At 38.4% G+C, this 24155-nt stretch overlaps 2 protein-coding genes and 1 long non-coding RNA gene across 4 annotated transcripts; 1 reads left to right on the top strand and 2 right to left on the bottom strand.

Moving 5' to 3' along the window:
- Positions 1-122: 122 nt before the first annotated feature.
- Positions 123-5006, bottom strand: LOC103405093 (uncharacterized). Of its 2 annotated transcripts, none has more exons than XM_070817660.1 (12): positions 4633-5006; positions 4345-4480; positions 4143-4225; positions 3933-4008; positions 3743-3810; positions 3085-3166; positions 2868-2992; positions 2690-2773; positions 2092-2238; positions 1021-1129; positions 819-938; positions 123-579 (listed from the first exon to the last, which is right to left on the bottom strand). In XM_070817660.1, exons 2-12 carry the CDS (start codon positions 4430-4432, stop codon positions 503-505), a joined length of 1059 nt encoding a protein of 352 aa, XP_070673761.1. In that variant the 5' UTR covers positions 4433-4480; positions 4633-5006; the 3' UTR covers positions 123-502. The 2 variants fall into 2 exon arrangements, with proteins under 2 accessions (XP_070673761.1, XP_070673760.1); XM_070817659.1 differs by having other exon boundaries at positions 2868-3004; positions 4633-4803.
- A 467-nt stretch (positions 5007-5473) lies between these two features.
- On the bottom strand, positions 5474-9332 carry LOC139193904 (uncharacterized). The gene is made up of 3 exons (XR_011578441.1): positions 9119-9332; positions 8565-8642; positions 5474-5750 (listed from the first exon to the last, which is right to left on the bottom strand). It is a non-coding gene; the product is annotated as an uncharacterized lncRNA (long non-coding RNA).
- Positions 9333-20747: 11415 nt separating this feature from the next.
- Positions 20748-22037, top strand: LOC103405258 (F-box/kelch-repeat protein At3g23880). The gene has a single exon (XM_008344235.3). It carries the CDS (start codon positions 20748-20750, stop codon positions 22035-22037), a length of 1290 nt encoding a protein of 429 aa, XP_008342457.3.
- The last annotated feature ends 2118 nt before the right edge of the window (positions 22038-24155 follow it).

The following is a 24155-nucleotide window of genomic DNA, read 5'->3' on the forward strand; positions in this document are numbered from 1 at the left end:
ACATTCTTCAAAACGAATAACCGAAATATATGGTCATCGACGGTAACTCATCACTGCCCTCGATTGTTAGCACAATTCAATTGAAGATAATTCCTAGAGTGCAAGATTTTGACAACTGGAACGAGAAAAATTTAACAGAAAATTAATAGCAAGAGCTTATAACTGCTCGTAACATGTCACCAAAATTTGAACAGTGCCTAAATCGAAACTACGTAAATTGAAGGAATCTGTAAAGAATCATGCGTGTATCGATTTAGCTACAACAACCATGAGTTTCCCTCTGGCAGATCGAAAACTATAATAATATGTATAAAGAGATGCCAATGTATTTTCACATATTGGTCATCACTAAGAGGGGGAGCAAATAAGTGAGCTACATGAGCAGTAATGCACATTTCAGGTCTCGCCTCCGTTTTACATCCAATGTCACTTGCTAACCGGGAAACGTTAGTGTCCATCTGTAGATGCGCTTGAGTAAATTGTATTAGCAGACTCCCGGAATTTATCGCAGTACACTTCTAGCATGTGGTTTGGCCGTCAATGCTTCAACAAACCTGTACATCCATCTATCTAGCATTCCTGATGCAAGAGAAGGAATTACAGAGTTAAATGGAATGGGTAATTAATGAAAAGAGACCCTCCCATCTGCAACAAAATATGGTACGAATGGAAGTTTCAACTTTGATGGCCTAGACTCTGACATATAGCAGATCGATTAGTTGGAACTTCAATAAACAGAAACGGAAGTTCCAAATCCACGTTTATTTTGATAATGTTGACTTAAATAAAATGATACAGAATGAGCGAAAAACACAAACCTGTCAACGCAAAGGTACCACCCAATACAGCACAAAGCCGAGTGATGAAATGGAGAAAACTGCGGCGTTCTTCTTTGATAGTTACAGTAATTGGTGAGAGATCATACAAGAAGTATACAGCTGGACACAAACAAACAGGGTCGATATTTAACACCATGAACTCAATAAAAGGGACAGACAAATAAACTTCTTATAAACCTACCTGGCCATGTCCTATCAAACTGCTTCATAGGAGAGAAATATTCTGTGACAGAGAATTGATTGGTTGGCAAAACTTCTTTTGAGATATACCTATATTCAGTTGGAACAATCTGCACAGCAATGAAAGGAAACATTTTCAGCATAGATCATCAAGCTTGCTAATTTATTCACGAAAACCGTCTATAAAGAATATATCAGAACATGAAACAAATCCTTCTGGTTTTCTTTTCCTAGCAATTGGATCGTTTGAAAACATTAGTTTGAAGACAGATGCTTAATATTTCAAAAAATGAATCTTCTGAATCCTCTTCACGTTCACGACTTGTGGTGCTGAACTATATCAAAACGCCTACTGACAAATGAAGCAAAACTCCATTATACTTTGATAAGGAACTAACCAATTAACAATACAAAAAGCAAATCAAATCAAATAACTAATATTTGGTTGGTAATGACATTGACACATGAGGTTGATTGACTTTTTTATTCTAAAGGTAAGCGGTACGTATGTCATGCCTCGACGTTGAGGCAGAAGAACTGACAGGATACAGACCCGGGAAGTGTACAACTTTCTTATAGACGTTAGGTATAATTATTGTGATAAAATCAATTCAGGTATCCATTTCTGAACGCAGACATAATTATTAATTCGAGAAAAAGGTAATGAATACCATTACTCGACTTATTTCGGTATTAGCAAAGTATTGCAGACCACTTAATGAAAGAAACAGTATAAATTCTTGATGGGAAAGACAAGTTCTTGGCTAGTATGCCTTTTTGGATGCAAGTCTCTTCCTAGCCGGGAAACTTTCTTGCTTTGAATCTCTCCTATCTGAGTTAAAATATGGGACATCTACTTTATCTTCCAGAAGTAACAGAAGGGAGAGAAAAAATAGCGTTCATTTTAAGGCTTAGACTCAAGCAAGCAGTCCTGATTGGGCGAAAAAAAAGAAAGAAGCAAGCATTCCTGCACAGACGTGCATGAAATAGGCCAGCGTATATTGCAGATTCCAGATATTTAAATCTACCAAATAGCTGTATATTAACCCAGAAGAAGTTCAAGTATTCAAACCTTTATATAATATTTGAAAGTGCCACTTGTGTCATGCAAAATTCGGTCTGTCCCATCAAGTGGGTTGTGAATTCCTGGATATTTTGGGCCAAACGACAAGTCATGTATGATGTGGCTTACATTTACATTTCTAGATCCTTCAAAAATCTGCACAGAAACAGTAAGTTGGAAGCTGTAATAAACTAGAGTCAGCAAGCTTTAAAGATATGCTATAGTAAAAAAAGCTAGTTGGCACAATACTGATCCACAAAGCACCCCCATGATACAACAAGTGAGACGGATAAGTTTACTCAAGCACCTTCAATCCCCAATTCCCCATATCATTTCGAAACCCAAAAAGTTGAAAAAAAAAGATTAAAGATATCTAATAGGATTTAAACAAGAGTTTATCTAGTCAAAATGAACCGATCCTATGGTTTGGCAGTTCAAAATGCCAAAAACCAAATTTTATCAAAATTTTCATTCAGGGGACGATAATTTGTATCAACCATAAGTACTTCAGACCAGGCACAGCACTTTGCGTGTTCTAGAACACATGGAATCACAAAATGGAAAGAAATTGGAGGGAGAAGAAAACAAGATAATAAGGCAAACTAACCATTTGCGCAGCAAAAATGTTTAACCCATGAACTGATATATGAAAGTTTCCAGCAACCCTTTGGACATCTAAAACACCAAAAACCTGCAGCAAAATTTTATATCAGATATATGCAATATCAGAAGGAGCAAGTGCAGTTCATTAGTACAAAAAATGAAGATCTGTGTTATGAATATACCCGGCATCCTTCTCCATTTGCTATTGCATGCTTTACCCTCTTGATAAGATCTTCTGCAGCTTGATCAAAAGCTCCTTCTGGATGAACTTCCTTGTCCTTATCGTCGTGATGATCTTTGCCGTCACCTGGCCAAGGTTCTTTATCAGAAAACAAAAATCTAAAAAGCAAGACATACAATCAAAACAAAATGTGATATGTAATGCAACACAGACGTTACCGTGCTTGTGAGAATGCTCCTTTTCCACAAGGTCAGACACATATTCAGTGCCGATGATGTGTCCATGACTGTTCAGGCGAAGCTGCAGCCACTCTAAACTGGTTAGGAGAATAACCATGAGAGAAGGGAAGGACAGAGACAGATCACAAGTTGCCAATTTTAAAAACTAAATCTTACAATATAAATGCATGGGTAAAGGTAGTCTAATAGCTATGAGATTATAGTCAAAATTTAAGCCAGTGGATCAAGGGAAAGAACAAAAATAGTCATCACTACCAACTTTTCGAAAAGCCTAAAACCAATGATGGCCCAGCAAAGAATCACCACAAAAAAAGCTTGAGAAAGCACTAAGTAAAGGAAGATCCAAAGAATCCCATATGAAGTGGTGCAGGTTAAACGAATTATGTTTGCTTGTCTCATACTTGAACAGTTAAATTGGTACCTAGCAAACAATGTGCAGCATGTGTATGACAAACGTGAGGATAAAACTTAGAAGCCAAAACCTTTGTAATGCATTCATAAAAGTTTAAACAGATATAACACTTTTTTTTATCATTGTACAAATGCAGTTCTTTACTTTTTGACATGAAACACCATATTACATTGCACCCCAATATCAAGAAAAGGAAAATACATAAGAATCAATAAAGTCTCTTACTTTCCATATGTTTGTGTCAAGATCTACTTCATGCTTGCCTGACATATCGATTGCATCAACACTCAAGACTGCAATCAAACGTTGAAAGCCGAAGATTATCATCACACAAAGCTACCAAATGATGAACATATTAACCTACAAAGAAATCGGCATTCACTTAAATAGCAAGAGAAAAAAAAAACATGCTAACCATCACAAGGTAAAGCTGGAAATGTCATATTTATGTGAATCGGAAGAGTCTCTCCGCGCTTCAAGTCTGCAGACATCTGCCAAAAAATACAACCCTTTTCAATTAGACAACTTACAATCCCATGGCAATGGCATTTCTTTCAATTCATTACCCACTTATTCACCTAACAAAATCCCCCGAAAACGAAAGCAATGCATTCGAAATTCGAACCTGATGGACGGTATATGTAGTGAGATAATATCTCAGCTCGTGCACAAACAATGTCGCCATTATAAGCAGCCCAACAACAGAAACTACAAAATAAAAAAAACAATAAATTTCCAATCCAAAACACAATTCACAAAAAACCCAACCATCCAAAACACAATTCACAAAAAATACAAAACAAAAACGAAAATCTGGAGAGAATTACCGAGTGCCCCCGATTGTGTTTTCTGCAGCAAGTGCTCCTCCGCCCGAGGAAACGCATCCAGGCTCTTTAACGCTTGTTTCACTCCCATTTTTTACCGCGATTTTCACCAACAACAACCGATTAATTTACCCAAATCCTGCACCATTTTCAAAAATTTCAACTTTTGAAGCATAGAAAATTTACTCGGATTCAATGATTCCAATCAAATCAAAATGAAGGTGCTTTTTTAGAGAGGGAGAGGAGAGAGGATGGGATTTAATTGGAATTGAAGGATGGAGGGAGGCGTACCAGTAGATTTTTTTTGAATGAATCGCCCAAATTTTGCGTTCCGGAAGACCGAAGACCGAAGTCTGGAGAATTGAAGCTGTTGGACTACCCCGATTTTATAGTTCTGAGTTGGGTTATGGTGCGCGCGCGTCTAACTTGGTCCTCTCCTGAGCTCGCGCCTCCTTCTTTACTACTTTCATTTCTTCAAGATTTCAAGGGTCATTTTCTTTTGGAGTAAATTGTAGGGGTAGGCAAACGGTCCTGGATTCGTGGGTACCCACTGTTTGGGGCGTATACGGGGCTGGTCCAAAATTTTTAAACACAAAACGGAACCACCGGGGGGGGGGGGGGGGAGGTGGTTCAGGTATACAAAATTAGCAGGGTGTGGCAGATCTTAAAATAGGAGGGAACATGCCCCCAGCCTGGCCCATTTCTAGCATGGAATAATAGAATTGAAATTTTTTCCTCATCCAAGTCTTCTCGATCTCTCATCCTAACTCCTCTCATTACACCCATTGGCGGATCCAGGATTTTAACTTAGGGTAGTCCCAATATAAAAGTTCCAAAAGGGTAGTCCCAATATAAAAGTTCCAAAAAAAAAAAAGACGAAAATATCATTGAACAAATAAATGGCAAACTACAAATTTCATTAATAATTTTTGTGCTAAACAAGCTAGAAATACTAAATTTGTTCACGACGGGATCTCATACTTTGAAAACGTGTCATGATAGTTTTATTGTCAATACAAGAAAAAACATCTTTCTCAATATAAACAACTAAGCTATCATTTAACCATTGATCCCCCATTCTATTGCGGAGTGGACTCTTAATGATATTCATGGCAGAAAATGCTCTCTCCACTGAAGCAGTTGCAACAAGTAAAACCAAAGCCAATTCAATAAGTAAATACACATTTTGAAATACTCGATGCAACCTTGTTTCCACCATTTTCTTTGCAAGATCACTAATGCTTTGCAACTGAGAAAAGTCACTTCTCGAACGCATAAAATGAATATAAATATCGAGTTGATCTTCAAGTGCCAATAGGTCTTGCTTCGTAAAATCTTAAGGGTACAATTGAGCAAGGCGAAGTAGCTTTTCTTTGTCAAAAGCTGCAAAAGAATCATTTGGACTCAAACTAGCCAAACAAATGAGCAATTCGGTAATTGTTTCATTGAAGCGATCATTTAACTCTGTAAGTTGGGAATCAATGACAACAGAAAAGAGCTCCACTTTGTAACGATGACGGTTGGTCTTTTTGTGGGTATTACGGCGCAACCTCCCATGAGCTACATATGTCTCATCCATGTTAATAACCTCAATATGATGTTGGACACAAAATGACAATACTTTGTCAACCAAAAGGTCAAACCCCTCATCATTCCTCATATAGAGTAGTTGTACTTTACTTGTGTTGACTAAAGCCATTGCATTCATAATTTCTTGATCATCCCTTTGTAATGCTTGTGATAAATCATTCGTGATTCCCAATATAGATTTCATAAAAAATAAGAGAAACACAAACTCCAAAGATTGTATGTCTTTCAATAACCTATTTGCTTCTGCCACACTATCATTGGTATTATCATCAACAATCATTTCAAGCATATTGACCACAGATGAGAACATAGTAATCAAACTAATCAAAGTACCATAATGTGAATTCCATCTTGTAGCTCCGGCACGTTTGAGACTAGTTTCTTGATTTAAGCCTCGTCCCGTCATAAGAGAATCATTTTCAAGAGCTTTCATAAGTTCTTTTTGTTTCATCTCTCTAAGTGCATCACGACGCTTACATGAAGCTCCAATATTATTTACCACATTATTAGCCAATAGAAAGAATGTGTTAACATCAACATTATTCTTTGCTACAACAACAAGAGCTAATTGGAGTTGATGAGCAAAGCAATGAACATAGAATGCACAAGGTTGATCATTCAAAATCTTTGTCTTGAGTCCATTGAACTCACATTTCATATTACTAGCACCATCGTAACCTTGCCCTCATAAATTGGAGAAGCTTAACTCATTGAAATGAAAGAAGGCATCAATAGACTCCTTTAATGTGTTTGAAGTGGTGTCGGGAACATGTTGAACTCCTACAAACCTTTCAATGACTTTCCCATTTTTGTCCACATAACGCAAAACCACCGCCATTTGCTCCTTTATAGAACCATCACGTGCCTCATCAACCAATAGAGAAAAGAACCTAGCATTCTTCATATCACTTAATGGTGTCAATAGAACATGAATGAACAAGATATTTTTGTATTGAAGGAGCTATTAGTTTGAGATTTCCCAGAGCTTTATCTAACACAACAGCCTTTATTTTCTCATCATGATCCGCAAGGAATTGCAAGAGCTCCAAATAGTTACCTCTATTGTTTGAAGTGTCACTTTCATCATGACCACGAAATGAAAGACCTTGTCGCAACAAAAACTTAGTGCAATCAATTGATGCATTCAAGCAAGTGTGATAAGCCATACGAGCTTCTTCTGACTGTTTGACCAAAACTGTTTCAATATGTGTATTTTGATTCATTAGATTACCAGCAGCTTCAACAACTTTATTGTGAAAGCTACCAACCATTCCCACATGTTTTTCAAAACAGGCTCTTGCATGCTTCCAATTTTGAAAGCCTACCTCAGTAAAGACGTCACTGCCTGATTGTTCAAAGTTGATTTGAATAGATAGCAATAAAAGCAAAATGCAGCATCTTTAGATATACTATATTCCAACCAATGAAATTCCTTCAACCAATTATCAACAAACCGTTGTTTTTTATTCGAATGCAAAGTGAATGGAAAATCATGATCTTTAGCTCTAAAAGGCTCCATTAATATATATGCTATTCGGACCTCATCTCGAATATCTGGAGGATAATCCTTCATTGGAATTCTCTTTCCGGGATCTCTCTCAAGATTATCCAAATCAACTTTTAACTCATTTTGTTGTGGAGTGGAATTACCCCCAATTTGATTAGAACTACATGGAATTGGAGGGGAACTGTTCGGAATAGGACTGGAACTATCCAAGTTTGGAGATGAACTATTTGGAATATGATTGTCCGAACTAATTGATGATGATTTTCGCTTGTAATATTGTTCCATACTTCTAATTTCTACACATATCAATTAATAAAAAAATCTATATCAATTGATGAAACTAAACAAATATTATATGAACACTATGGCAATGCTAGAGATGCATATAGCAAAAATGCAGACACAAAGGCAATGCTAGAGAGGTGAACGAAAACATACCTTGCACTTGTGAGAAACGTACAGATTGTAGAATATATAGTTTATGCCTTCCAAAGGCTGCAGCTTGATCAACTCACTATACTCTACGAAATAGTCCCTGCAATTCCACTACCACCTCAAGTTCAGAAAACAAGCATGGAAACAATATCGAAAGAAAGCACATATTTTTACACACCATTTTAGCATCACAAACTAGTTGGACTCTCCAATTCACAATACATATAGCCAACACATTACACACCCTTTTCTAGACAATTTCTGCCTAATGAACACTATGCTTGTACATGAACCCTGCCCTTATTCCTTTATTATGATCCCAATAAGGCAGTGATAACAAAACTTAAGTATGCTATCAAGTTCAAAATAATTTACACTACCAGGGCAGTTGGATGTTAAAGGAAACCAATCCCTAGTCCTCTTGATCAAACCATATTATCAAATCAACCAATTACCATCTTTAACAGTCCAATTAGACCACTTAAATAGTAAAATACATACGATACAACCTCATTACATTATTGAAGAAAATAAAAGAATAATTGACACAGTTAAGTTTTAGTTCCTAATAAACCTTGCATTTCAAATTTGACCTTCTGACAATGGCCTTTGGATCAAACGGAAATTTTAAAATAGCTACAAATCAAATAGAAATATGTATAAAGAACACTCTTTGTGATCAATCACATACCTGAATTTCAGAAGACCAATCCTTCTTCACTAGAAGAAACTCAGTGTTTGCCAAATTTCGCACATCTCCGTTTTTAATCTGCAGAAATTAAACAGAAGGATTGACCAACAATGGAAAACGAAATAGCTGCTTAAACCAAGTAATTAATTGCACAACATTATAGCCTTTCAACACTTCAAAATACCAATTAACATACTGAAACTTCAGTCGAAAACAACAAAATCATCCTATAAACTCTTTCAATTTGAAACTTTAAGAATGTGATCAAATAATTTGCATTTCATAGTTTTCATCTAATACCCATTTCACAAAAGCAAGCAAAATTACAAATTTTTAGAGAGAGAGAGACAACTAACAGATAATAATAAGGCAATTAGAAATATAATAAGGCAATTAGAAATATAATAAGGCAATATCCGACTGTAAATGGTGGAGTAAAATTATTTAAATATCTAACACCACAAACACAAATAATTTAATATCAGATTCAGATAGTGGATGGAAAAATCATTTAATGGACAGAGTTAAATAGAGCAGAGTAGTAAAGTACAAACCTGAAGGAACGAGAGCGAGAAGAGAGTGAAGTTCTGATTGCTGTGCAGTGCAAGCAATCAGATTCAGATTCAAATTCAGAAACTAGAGTGCAGTGCAATCAAAATTACAATATCAGATTCCGAAACTAGAGTGCAGTGCAGAAGAGAGTTGATCGATGCCGACACCGTAAGGAACGAGAGCGGACCTTGTTGTGTGAAGGATTTGGTAACGAGAACGAAGAGAGTTGAACGACTTGGTAAAGTGAAGTTCTGATTGTTGTGTGAAGAAGCTGAGTCTGAGGGTTCTCGCGTGAGGTTTTAATTTTTTTTAATGACTTGGCTCAAAATGACGTCGTTTTGGCCAAGTCATTTAAAAAAAAAAATTTGGCTTTCTTCTTCCTCATTCTAAAATGCACAGCGACCAGAGCAGCCATGGCTGCTGTTCTTCTCCATCACTGCCCAGACTTGGGTGGTCCTTGAAGATCCTCACAGCCATTTTTTCGAGCTTCGGGTGGTCCCAGGACCACCCTGGTCCCTTAATAGATCCGCCCCTGCTCCCACCGTCCCAGCTCCGTACGCCGCCACCATCTTCATCAGACCTCAATCTCTCATCCTGATTCGCTTTTGTCTTCCTCGCTCCGTCCGTTGCCATCATCATCAGGCCTTGATCTCTCTTCCTAACTCACTCTCTAGAAATCAGTCTCTTTCTCTTTGACGAACTCAAATGGATGAACGACGAAGTCGAACAACTCGAAACGATGAATTAGTCATCTCATCCGTCTGACTTAGACCCATATTTGTGGTGCACGACTCTGCTCATAGTTTTCTTCAGTTGAAGAACCGCTAGTCCAATGGTCAGGGACATTGGCCGGTTAAGTCTGCTAATTTCATTCTTGATTTGCTTGAGAATGCTGAGAGTAATGCTGAGGTAAATGTTTCTCGTTTGTTGGCTTGGCTTTCGCCTCTTTGCTTGATGTTTTATATTAGCATTGAATGCAAACTAAGCTGTTTTCGTATTCTGTAGGTAAAAGGGTTTGATGTGAATGAGCTCTACGTCACTAACTTCCATGTAGTGAAACAACACCTATGCTGCTGCAGTGCTGTCGTGCACTGCAGTTTATAAAAATTATATATATATAAGAGTTGGACCCATGGACCCGTCTCGAATCAAACGGGCCGGGTTAGGTTCGGTTTCAAAACTCAAAATCCCTCGTCCCCCTGGGTTACTGTTTAAAACGGGTAAGGCCCGGTACCTCCAAAATTGGGCCCGACCCAGCTCGTGCCCAACCCTGGTAAATTGTAGTATAGGTCCATCAATTTTAACTCAATTGGAACAATGGTCTCTTAACTAAAAATTCATTACCATTGGTCCCTCAACTTATCAAAATGTGCAACTATGATCCCTCAACTAAAAATTCATTACCAATGGTTCCTCAACTTTAATCCAACTGGAGAAATGGTCCCCCAATTTTAACCCAATTGGAGAAATGATCCCTCAAGTTTAACCCAATTGTAGCAATGGTCTTTCAAACGTAACTCATTTTAACAAAATTTTGATAAAGTTGACGAAAATGACCATCTACACGTTTTGATGAGTAAAAGAACCAATGGTAATTGATTTTTAGTTGAGAGACCATTGATCTAATTTGATTAAAGTTTAGGGACCATTGCTACAATTTACTCTTTTCTTTTGCATTTATGTACACTAAAGGGTGGATGAATGTGCTAAACCTCACAATGGGGCTAGCAGTAATGTGGCTCAAATTCATCTTTGGCAAGAATCGAATCTAAGACCTCTCACTTACAAGTGAAGAGGAATACCACTAGATTGTAGTACTAAGTGGTGTTGGAAAATTTTATTTTAATTCATATAATTTCACTTTAGCAAGTGACTTTTTACCACAGTGGTGGAGATAAATGTTGCCCTTGTACCACGACATAGGTTCGAATCCCGTCAGCTCCCTATTTTAATATTTAATCGGGTTATTATACAAAATAGTCTCTGAGATTTGCATGATCAATAGAAATTGTCCCTGAGGTTGAAAATTAATAGAAATGGTCCCTGAGATTGTCCACCATTCATGATTTTGGTCATTCCGTTAAAAACTCTTTGGGCAATTTTCAAAGCTTTGTAACTCAATCGTTTCTTAACCAAATTCGACCCATAATATATCAAAATGAAGATAGGAAAGTGTAGAATAAGATTGTACTTAATAGGAAGCCCAATGGTTGTCGAAGATGGTCAAAAAATAGCCTAAAAGGTGATTGGTCTGCGGGAAAACTGGAAAACTCGTTGGAAACTGGGTAAATTTTAAACGTTCATAACTTCTTCAATACTCAACGAAATCGAATGATTCAAAAATGAAAATCATACTTTCTTGACGATACGAAGAGAATGAGACCTTTTTCGAAGGCTAACTCGCCATGGTTTGGTCAAACAACGGCTCGAATGAATAACTCGATTTCGTTGAGTATTGAAGAAGTTATGAAAGTTTAATTTAAAGTTTACCCAGTTTCTGGTGAGTTTTCCAGTTTTTCCACGGACCAGTCACCTTTCAGACTATTTTCTGACCATCTCTAGCAATCATTGGGCTTCCAAATAGGTATAATCTTGTTCTACACTTTCTTATCTTCATTTTGATATATTATGGGTCGAATTTGGTTAAGAATCGATTAAGTTACGAAGCTTTGAAAATTGCCCACAGAGTTTTTAACGGAAGGACCAAAATCATGGATGGTGGACAATCTTAGGGACCATTTCTATTGATCATGCAAATCTCATGGACTATTTTGTATAATAACCCTATTTAATCTAACAAATCTATCATTTGACTAAAAAAAAAATAATAATCTTACTCTACATGACACACCTCGACCCAGGATGTCCACTAGGATTCCGAATCGAGTTGTGTTGACCGACACCTGGAAGGTGAGGAGGCCATAAAGTGTAGTGATGTGGAAAATGTGAATAGATTTAAACCTAAAAGTGCCTAAATACAAGATTGCGCTGTGAGCGAGAATGAACCCATTTCACACGTGATGACAGAGCATAAGTACAGTACGGTAAAATAGGGTGAGAATTATACCAACGATGGTAATCGTCTACACCAAGATTTGCCAATAATCATCGTCTATATGAAAGCTCAGTTGCTAGAACCTGGAGGGGCGAAAAACAAGGGTGAGTATGCCTGAAAATAAAGTTTTAATAAAAACCTTTTGAAAGCGTTATAACCCCTTGCCGTAAAACCTGTATAGTTTCCAGAAAATCATACTACATATAAGTACGAAATCAAATGCAAATAGCAGTAAATCCAAAACTAAGCCATATCACCATATCTCAGCAATAATATAAATAAAATCCAGTGTACAACAAACTATGCTAGCACATAAGCTAAAGTCCCCTAATGCGACCTGTATGACTGAACCTATTACTCATCAATCTATGTTAGCACATGAGTTGAAGTTGCCTAATGCGACCTGTACGACAGGGCTAAGTGTAATAATATACGCTCTAGTGCTACGATCACGTGAAGACTGGCGGTTACCTACAAGTCGGAGTCGCTTAATGTGACTTGTACGACAGGGCTAACACCTACTTGGATCTAAGGCGAGCGTGCGGTGCAAGAGGTGAACCTATACGTGAAGGACTGGCTCTGGCCCAGGCCCGGGGCGGGAGCATTAACACCGTGGTGCAGCAATGATGAGCACTACATAAATATAAGCATGCCATAATGATGCAATGATTCCAACCAACACAGTAAACTTACCTGAACTTACTTGCGCATCCCGTAGGGTCATTTTGGCATTTCACAAATTCACAACAATGCAACATTTCTTAATAATGGCATGAAATGCATAAATCAATTCAAAACCATTTGTGGTAACTATAAAGTTTATATATATTTGAAGTTCGCGCTACAACTTCCTAGCACGAATATCGAGGCATCACAAACGATTGGCGCCTAGAACAATTATCAAATCACGTCTCAAAATTCTTATTGATAGAACACATAACTTACATAAAACACATCCTCAATGATATTGTAGAATGATTTGAAACCCATTGACCAAAAGTCAACCGTTGGTCAAAGGTCGACGGTAGGGTCCACAACCCTAAGTAATCCGATTTGGAAGATCTGCATCTTAGATTTCTGATCCGTAACTTCCAAATATCCACATTATGCTTCTAGAACAATATCCTAAAGTTTTGGAACGATCCAACGGTCGGATCTCCGCTAATTGCTAAAATTAAGTGGCGGCCAACGTTTTATTTTACAAACTTACAAATCCAATTCGAGAAGATCAGTACGTCGGATTCCTGATCTATAAGTTTCTAATATCCTTAAATATTACGTACTATAACGTATTAAAGTTTAGTGACGATCTAACGGTCGGATCATCAATTCATATAAGGATCAAGTGGCGGTCTCTATCAAAACTATGTTCAAATGATGAGATTTCATCAATCGGACTTCACCTATGGAATTGGGGTATCAAACTTAGCCTAGGAAGGTCAGGGGGTGCCTCGACCCACTCGCCACTGCCATGCACCACCACAAGTAGGTCTTAGTGAGATGAACAAGTTTCATACCTGTGGCCAAATCCAATTTGGCTGGGAAAAGCCCAAATTTCACTCAATCCAACCGAAAACACTAGAAATGGTGTACTACGATTTGGCGGAAAAACAACTTCTAATGCCTCGATCTCAGCTTGGGTTCTTTTCTTGGGGTTGAGAGAAGTTGTTTGATATTGGTGATCGACAACATAACTTACAGAAACGGCGGTTCGCCGTCGTGGGTACCCTAGGAGTTGACGTGGGTGTTCGTCATGAAATCGCGACCAAACGCCATCAAACTTAGGTGGGAATGGAACCTAGCACGACGGTGAGTTGTTTGGTGGTGGTGGTTCCCCGCGATTCGTTGGAGAAATTGATGGATATCATCAGAAAAGGCTCGGGGAGGTCTGGGTCTGAGTTGGGTCAAAGGCTGGGTCGAGGGGGATCCGGGTCCTATCCCCTCATTCTCTTCCCTTTCTTTTCTCTCATTTCTCTCATTTCTTATGTCTCTCATTGGTTCCTTTTTTCCTCTCTCCTTGATTGGTCAGCGATACCCCTTTCTTCTCTCATTTCCTTCTTATTGGGCAGCCCCTAATCCCTTATTTCTTTTCTTCTCTTTTTCTCCGTTCCACTTCTCTTCCTTCCCTCAATTCTCACAAAAAATTTTAAAATAATAATATCGTAATTATGAGAAATATATAAAATAATAAATAATAATCTTTACAGAAGTACTTTTCGGATTCGTAGTTCCATAAAACCTTCGTCATAGTTCCAATTTTCAATTCTGCTTGCGTTTATGCGTTCGCACCGTCGAGTGCTTCTGGAATACGGTAAAGTAATAGTTCATAAGCGTCATGAACTAACGGTCAACGAAAGTCAATAATCTCGCCTCTAGGGCATTTTCGTCAATTCACTCATTTAAATTTTTTTAAAAACATAAAATTAGGGACGAGTTATCACACTATATCCAATTTAAACTTTAAAATTTTAACTCTGAATTGCCTCTTTTATCTTATTGCATAATTGCTATTAAGTACAAGATGAAATTAATAATAAAACTAAAATTTATCAATAAACCCACACAGTCTTTATCTTACGTTAAAACCCTAAGATGATTTCAAAGAGAAAAGAGAAAAACAAGCTTTTTTTACCGATGCATAGTGATTTTGAAGTTTATAATCTTCCAACTAATGCATGAATTGGTTTATGCAAGTTTTTTTCCATTTGATTTCAATTTTTTTAGGGTTTATGAACAAGAATTCGGTGATTGTGGAGTTTCTTATATTTATGTGCCCTCTTTCTGGTTGATTTTTTTATTAAAATGTTTTCAGTTCACAAGACCTTAACGAACTTGAAGGCTGTAAGTTTTATTCGTGCAGAGTTTTAAGTGTTGTCACTACTCCCAAAATGTCTACATTTAAAGGTTGCATCACTTATAGTTTGTGTCTGTTTCTATTTGTATGTTCCTTTGAACATCTTCTACTTTTAAACTAAATTCATTTTAGGCTTAGAATTAAATTCGATTATGGTTATGTGTGTGGTCATTGCCACAGTTCCTAATGCAACCTTTGGGAATCTAAGTTCTTATGAAAACTGAAGAGTTGAGTGTCCTTGCCTTCTCGAATGGTAGAGAGATTTGAAATCCAAACCTTTTGACTAAGTAGCCATGTCTAAGTTCAATTAATAATGAAAACAAGTCTTTTCTGTTTATAACGGTGTCACTAGTCTTTCATCTCTCAAAATGACTTTTAGGAAGAAGAACCCCATACAATGGTGTCACTAGTTTTTCATCTCTCAAAATGGCTCTTAGGAACAAGAACCCTATAGAAGGGTTAGATTTTCCATCTCTCAAAAGGACACTAAGTTGTAAGAATACAAAAATTTTAGCAGAACTACACCATGTTTGTATAAAAATCATTGTGAGTGTTCTATAAAAGAAAGAAGGAAGGAAGGAATCACTCCCCATTTCAACGTCAGACATACTCCACAACATAATGAGATTGCTAAGAAACTAAATAGAACTTTGCTCGAGAAAGTTCGTTATTTGGTGTCTCAAGCTAAGTTGCCAAGAGATTTTGGGTAGAAGCTCTAACCTATGCATGTCGTATTTTGAACCGATTGCCATCAGCTACATTAGAGAGGAAAAATACCAATTGAATTGTGGTATGGAGAAATAGCTCAGGATTATGATAAATTATGATTTTTTGGATGCAATGCTTGCATTCACATGAAGGAAAATAAACTGGATCCACGAGCAAAGAAAGTTGTCTTTATGGGATTTAATAGTAATGTGAAAGGTTATAGACTTTGGTGTCCTGAGTTGAATAAGATTATAGTTAGCAGAGACGTGATGTTTGATGAAAGTTACATGAGGTTAAAAGAAGATGTTCAAATGGTAGAGCTTGAGGAACAAGTCATGGTGAACTCAAAGCCAAGTGAAGAAGCTGCGGAAGAAGAAAGACAAGGAGATCAACATGAATTTGAAGAGAATGTTCACAAAGAAGAGACAATACCAAAAGAACTGAAGACACAAGATAACTACATAGCCAAAAGGAAGGGGAAAAAAAGGGAAACATCCTTACCTACAAATACAAGGATTGCATGGCATGGATGTTATATGCACTGCTATAATTGAGGCTAAAATTCCCACAAACTTTGAATAGGCATCAAATAGGGAAAAAGAGAGTCTATGTCATGAAACAATAGATGATAAGATGTTTTCTCTTCACAAGAACAAAACTTGAGAATTGGTGGAGCTGTCTAAAGGAAGGAAAACGCTAGGTTGCAAGTGTGTTTATACAAAGAAGGATGGAATGCATGACAAGAGCTTGGTAAGATTCAAAAGCTAGGTTAATGGCTAAAGGATATGCTCAGAAGCATGGAATGGATAATTACAATGAGATATTTTCTCCTGTGGTTAAGTCCTCCTCCATTCAAATATTGCTTGTCCTAGTTGCACAATTCAACCTTAAGTTAGCACAACTAGATGTAAAAATTATGTTTGTACTATACTTGACCAATCCCGAAACTACTGAGCACCGGTTAACGTTATGCCGTCAAGGACCCAGAAGAGTTTCCCTCCAACCAGGAGGCTAATCACAACGCAACACGTGCCGACATCAGAAGCCAATCATAGGGCGACATGTGTCAACATCAGAAGCCAATCACAACACGACATGTGTCAATGTTAAAACAAAGCTAAAAACTCTTTTCTATAAAAGGAGATCATTCTCCCACAATATTTTCTAATGTCATTTATACTAAATCATTCACTTGTACTCACTAAAGGAGAGCTTGAACTTATGTACTTGTGTAAACCCTTCACAATTAATGAGAACTCCTCTACTCCGTGGACGTAGCCAATCTGGGTGAACCACGTACATCTTGTGTTTGCTTCCCTGTCTCTATCCATTTACATACTTATCCACACTAGTGACCGGAGCAATTTAGCGAAGGTCGCAAACTTAACATTTTCTGTTGTACCAAAGTCCCCACTGATTTTATGCATCAACATTTGGCGCCGTCTGTGGGAACGACACTTATTCCCACTCTCTTCGACTTTGTCAAGCTGGTTTCCACAATTCGTACATTCTCTTTTGACCAGACATCCCTCTCCAACATGGGGAGCGAAGGAAGCCACAACACACAGAATGACACCCTCATCGCACCTGGTGCGAAGCAACGAAAGAATGAACAAAAGAAGTTTGCTCTTTAGGCTAAAGTTGATGAGCTGGAGACTCAGAACAACAAGATAGCGATGAAGAATGAGATCCTCCAAGAGCAGTATGAGAAAGTCTTCGAGATGTTCCATGAGGCTAGATATACTAAAACACACAAGCTCATCACCCCTGTGGAAGTCAACCATCAACTAGGTGCCCCCCAACACGGAGGGTCATTTGCCCTCGACATGGGTATTCCTGTTGAGGAGCGAGCTACTCATCGAAATGGCGACCAACATGAGACTTCTCTCAACCCAGCTGCTTTGACCTGAAGCAGGAGGAGTGGAGGAAGACACCTCCTTACAGAAGGAGTGGAAGGATCGAAAGCCGTCTTTCGTTATTGTCGAGACTTCCTAAAGAAACGTCGAGATAATCTCATCCATGTAAGCTCAAAGATCAATGACCCAAAGGTCTCTGAAAGACTCGGTCCCCTCCCATGTCCTAGGCCGGCTACCAATTTGGGGAAGGGGCAATAAGTCCTAGAGAAACAAAAAGGTATATGGGACTCAGAGATGTTCTGACAGACATACCTTGGAAGTCAGTACGGTGAGTCCAGGGAAAAATCACATGCTCTTGATCAAACATTCCTACTTCCAAGAGGAGATGGAGATTTACGAAAGAAAGCTCCAGTGGTACATGACTCCACTCAGGACCCTCTTGTCATACAGCTCCTTAAGGAAGTAAACAAGTTGAAGGCCGAACGACAAGCTGAGATACCTGATTGGAACCAACCTAGGCCTGGCCCTCTTACAAGGAGGATCATCGACACCCTCCTCCAAGCAAAGACAAAGAAGAATCTTGGCTTGCAACTCTATACTGGAAAGGAGGACCCGATTGAACACATTAACCTCTTTAAGTCCACCATGGCATACCGGATGCACACCGATGAAGAATGATGTCTTCTCTTCCCCTTCACCCTCTTTGGCAGAACTCTAAATTGGTATTGCCGTCTTTCACCTGAGACGGTAGACTCATTTGAGGAATTGAGGAAACTGTTTGTTTCTCAACACATTTTATAGACCAATCACTTGCACTCTGCAGATGACTTATACATTATTCGCCAGAAGCCAGACGAGTCATTACGCATGTATGTTGGCCGTTTCAGCCATGAGTATTCCCGTTGTGTCGAGGCAGACGACAAGACTGCCCTCAAAGCCTTCACGGCAGGCCTACGTGACTGTTTCTTTAAGTACATGATCAATGCCAACACTTGGAAGACTTAATCTGAGGTGATGGCGCAGGCTTATAACCATGCCTCAGCCGAGGCAAAGATATACCAAGAGAAACCCCCAACAACTATCCCTTATCAGCAAGTGGGAAGTGGAAGCTAGACCCACCCAAATGAGAAGACCTCAACCTTCCAAACGGCAGCGGTGCCTCCCCCTGCCTTACTTAATACTTTGCCAAGTTAACAGACATATCAATCTTAGGGCAAAAGGAAAGATTTCCATCTTCACCAGTCTCATTTTAGTAAAAGGAGTAAGGGACACTATTGCGATAACTAAGGGTATCACCACGATAATCCCCGACCCTAGGCAGTCAACACAGTGGGTCAAGCACGTGTCAGGACAGGCCCTACCCCGAGGTATGATGCATACATTCGCCCTGATATTACACACGCAACTGTAATTGTTAGTAGGTTCATGTTTAATCCTGGAAGAGAGCATTTGAATGCTGCTAAATGGATATTAAGGTATCAATACTACAACGAACAATGGCAATATCAAGCATAGAAGCAGAATACATGGCGATCCTTGAGGCCATCAAATAAGCAATCTGGACTTTGGGGTTATTAGGAGACTTAGGTGTGGAACAACACAAGTTGGTGGTATATTGTGATAGTCAAAGTGCAATTTATTTGGCCAGGTATCAAGTACATCATCCAAGGACTAAGTACATTGATGAACGATACCATCTTGTGAGAGAAGTGATAGCTGAAGATGAGATTCGTCTTAAAAAGGTTGCTACTGAAGATAACCCAACTGACATGTTGACAAAGATGGTTAATGCAGCCATGTTCGAGCACTGTTTGGATTTGGTGCAGATGAATCAAGTTTGATCTTGCAAATATGGTGGAGCAACGGAAGCAGTTATGTTGGATGCCTCAGTATGAATTTCATGCCAAGATGGATATTGTTGGATTTGGCATTAAATCAACATGTGCCTAAACTAAAACAAGAATTAGGAAAAGTGTTGTACTGGGATAGCTTGGACGCAAGTTATCATTGAGTACAACTTTCTAGTTTGTTTTGGATTTGGTTTTAGTCTATGATTTGGTTTCCTATATCCTATAGGATCTGTGTAAAACCCACGGTATCTATTAGTATAAATAGATGGCTTTGGGAGAGATTTTGTATGTGAGTTTGAGTGGCATAAGTTTGTATACGTGAGAGTGCTTTGTGTTTGTGAGTTCTCTTGTATTCGTTGACAATCAATAAAGCTTCCGTTAGGTACTCCTATATTGGAGGAACTCTAAATCGTGTTGTGTGTTTTATTTATTGCTTGATTGTTTGGTCTAGTTTTCAACAGGAACTTCTACTAAAATTTGAAGGCAGTTGAATGAAAGGCTTATAGAAGTGCATAGCTTTCGAAGAAACAGAAGAATGAAAAATGAAGCTAAGGGCTTGTTTAATACTCTATTTGAATCTAACTTTTCAACTTAAAAACACTTTTCAAGTTTTAGTCATTAAAAACTTGTTTGGTAGAAATATTTTCAAAAACTGAACTAAAGACTAACTTAAAAATAGTCTACTCTCTAAAAACACCAAAAGTGAGTTTTTAGAGTACTTAAACTTAAAACTCACTCATTTATTTTCCCGCTCTCCTCCCCTCTCACTCCGAATCCATCTCTCTTTTCTTCTATGTTTCTCCTTCTCTTTTTTTCTTCTTCTTTCCCTCTCCTCCAATCCCCTCTCTTCATTCTCTCTCTTCTTTCTCTCTCTCCTCTTCCTCCTCTCCATCTCCTCTAATCCTCTCTCTTCTTTCTCTCTCTTCCGACCCTCTCTTACTTTCTTTCATCTTCTCTCTTCTTTCTCCCTTTGAGTCCCTCTCTTTGAATCTATTTGTCCAGTATAAGTTTTAATATTTAAAAATTTTAAATCTCATACCAAATGAGTTTTTGAATCTTAAAGAAAAATGATTTCAAGAGATGTTCTTAAGAAATATTTTGAGAAATGATGAAATTTTTTTAATATGATACCAAACAAACTCTAAGCCAATCTCACGATTTGTCTATAACATTTTTTTTAGTTTTAATTTTTTATAATTGTACAGTTTAGAGAGTTTAAAATTGGTATTAAAATTATTTTTAAAGCTTGTGTGTAGTAATGAAATATGTGGGCTCATTCAGACATTCCCATTTTTTTATATATAGTTCATGAAGTACCTTGTCGACACAATGCTTTCTGCAATGACAAACTCAAGGGGTTGTTCTTGTATTTACAGCCTTTTTCCAAGAATCTCCACTTCGAAACTCCCGCCAGCAGCTGGAAGCAACACTACCACTGCGGACGGCCCCAATAGCCCCCGGCAGCTGAAGCAACCTCCCCCCTCTGATGGTAAACTCCGTCAACGAGTACCTCTCATTGACTACAACGACATTATTATCGAGATCCTCTCAAGGCTCCCAGTCAGATCTTTACTCCAATTTCGGTGTGTATGCAAGTCATGGCGCGCTTTAATCTCCAATCCTCATTTCGTTACGAAGCACCTCAGCCACGCTGTACTCACATGCATGAACAACACCAGAACCTTCACCCTCTTTATCTCGTCCACGCGTATCCACTCCATTGTCCACATCGCATTGAATGATCAGCAGTGTGATTCTCATGTTCGTGTTACAGTTAAAGAGCTTGATTTTCCAGTGATGATCCCGGATATTGTTCTTACACGAATTGTGGGTTCCTGCAACGGCTTGATATGTCTACAAGTAAACTGCAACAAAATTATCATATGGAATCCTTGTACTGGGCAGTCCAAGGTATTACCAAAACCTCTTTATTCCGGTTCGCTGTTTTATGGATTCGGGTATGATTCCACCACGGATGATTACAAGGTAATCCGAGGATCGTCTAAAACAACACTTGGTTCTAAAGAAGTCACGATTCAAGTTTTCTCACTCAAATCCGATTCATGGAGGAGTGCTGACGATGATCACGAAAATTATATTCACTTGGAAGGGAAGGGTTGCTTCTTAAACGGAGCTCTACATTGGGTAGAAGTTAGTATGGTTGCTTCGCGAATTTTGTCTTTCGATTTAGCAGAGGAGAAATTTAAGGAGAAGTTGCCATTGCCCTACCTTGGCAACAAAAACTGTGTCTTTGTGGGAGTTGGTGTTAGTAAAAATTGTCTATTTGTGTATTCTTACCCGTTGGAAATGGATCTTCGGATATGGGTGATGAAGGAGTACGGAGTCGCAAAATCTTGGGCTGAAGTCGTGAAAATTTCTTTGGATCAGATCCTACCTGAAGAGCGCAACGAATCTTTCAAGCCTCTATGCATTTTAGAGAATGATGAAGTTTTGTTGGACTACAAGCGAAACATATTGGCGTTGTATAATCCGAAGGGAAAGACGTTTAGAAACATTGCTATCGGGACTCAATCGGAAGTAGTGGTTTACATGGAAACGTTAGTCTCGCCGGTTACCGGCAGGGGAACGGACATCTGAATCAGACCAAATGTGAGCCCTTGCAATTGTTTCCTTCACACTTTTTGCTTCATTTCCTTCGCACATTAAGCATTGTATTAATTAGTGTATTCGACATGTGTATTTGTCAATTTTTTTTTCTTCCATATATATGATTGCCTAATATGTTCCTTCGCGCTAGAGATTTGATTAATCATATGTTTGATTGCAGACAATTGTGTGTTTTTAGATATAAAATGAGCAGTAGTTTTCAGCTTGGTCAATTTGGCTTGGATAGAAGGATGTACTGAAAACAATGCACGCATATAGCACTTTGCATTACAATATAATGTTATTTTTATTCATTTATAAGTAAGAGGTCTTAGTTTCAAATATTGTGAATGTTGAATTCGATATTAATTTATTTCTCTCACCCCTTATTGTAAAATATTGTTATATCATTACTCGTCTCTACATACGATCTAACTATCAAATTAACTGTTATTTACCATTATCATTTTTTCTCAAATTTTTTTTTGACAAATGATAGGATAATGTACATTAAACTACGGGAAGGGAAATTTGAATCTGGAATCTCAGGTGCAAGGACAAATGCTCTTAACTAACTGAGCTACAAATCACTTGCAAGTAGGAGTGGGTGTGTGAAATCCCGTCCCCGGAATTTCACTATCCATTACGTATCCCGTAATTTAAATTTGTAATTTACCGTTTACGTTATTTTTATTAGTTAATTTTAATTCCGTAAATTTTGGGAATTAAATTGAATCGTTATTGGGTTTGAATTTTTGTAATTAATCTTAAAAATTCGTTGACCTTTCGAGGTCACAATTAATGTTTTCGAATAGATTTCGAAACCACAAGCACATAGGTGAAAGATGTTTGCGAATCAAGATTATAACGGAAAAGTTACAGGCGTTTGGATTCATGTTTTTTTTAAGTGAATTCCCACCTTGTCGGAGGGCTGACCAATCAGACTCAAGGCAAGGAAGCCACGTGAGTGGCTGGGAAGGAAAAAAAAAAAAAAAAAAAGAAGCTGCCTGATGGCAGCAAAGAAGAGGGGAAAAAAAAGGAAAGGTGCGGGAGAGTGAGGGATGAGGGCATTGGCTGCCTAATCAGAGAAAAAAAGTATGAACCAATTAGGAGAGGAGGGGGAGAGATGGATGAATGAGAAACAAGGGAAAGGAAGGAAAGGAGGGAAGGAGAAAATGAGGGGGAAAACCGGGTTTCCCCTTGAGTCGTGCGACCCGACCGAGCACCACGGCCAAATTTGATCATTTTTCTGACAAATCAAGGCAAACCACTACCTAGAAACAACTCCCTAGCCTGCCCTCTTCCATTTCCACCCAAAATTAGAAGGAATTTGGTAGTAGTTTTAGGGAAAAACGAACGGTGGTTCGTGTGGGTGTACGGCGGCGATCCGCAAATCGTGAAGCTAACTCAACCAATAGGCTCCCCTCAACCTCAGGAACAAAGCCTAAGCAGTGGTGGAGGCGTCGGAGCGAGTATGGAGGATGAATTGAAGCACACCTAATTCTAGGGTTCCACATGGTTCGTGGGAGGTTTCAGGCGTTTCCTGACCGAATTAAACTTCAGCCCAGGTATGAAAATTGCTCCCCTCACTGAGATCTACTTGCCTGTAAAATTTGGTAATTTTCGAAAATAGTTGAATTTTTCGACAAGACAGGGTAGTCGGCCGCCATGTGCGGCGGCGCGTGGGAAGAGACCCCACCTGCCCTTCCTAGACTAATTTGGATACCTTGATTCCATATGTGATGTTCGATTGATGAAATCTCATCATATGATTATAGTTTTGATAGAGACCGCCACTTGGACATTATATGAATTGACGATCTGACTGTTGGATCGGCACTAAATATAAATACGTAATAGTACATAATAATTGAGGATATTAGGAACTGATGGATCATGAATCTAACGTACGGATCTTCTCGGATTGGTTTTGTAAGTTTGTAAAATTGAACGTCGACCGCCACGTAATTTTATCAATTGATGGAGATCTAATCGTTGGATCGTTCCAAAACTTTAGGATGTTGTTCTAGAAGCTTAATGAAACTCTTGGGAAGTTATGAATTCGAGATCTGTGGGTGGATCTTCAAAACTGAGTTAGGTAGGATTGTC

This window comes from Malus domestica, chromosome 17, assembly GCF_042453785.1.
Source record: "Malus domestica chromosome 17, GDT2T_hap1".
Taxonomy (NCBI): domain Eukaryota; kingdom Viridiplantae; phylum Streptophyta; class Magnoliopsida; order Rosales; family Rosaceae; genus Malus; species Malus domestica.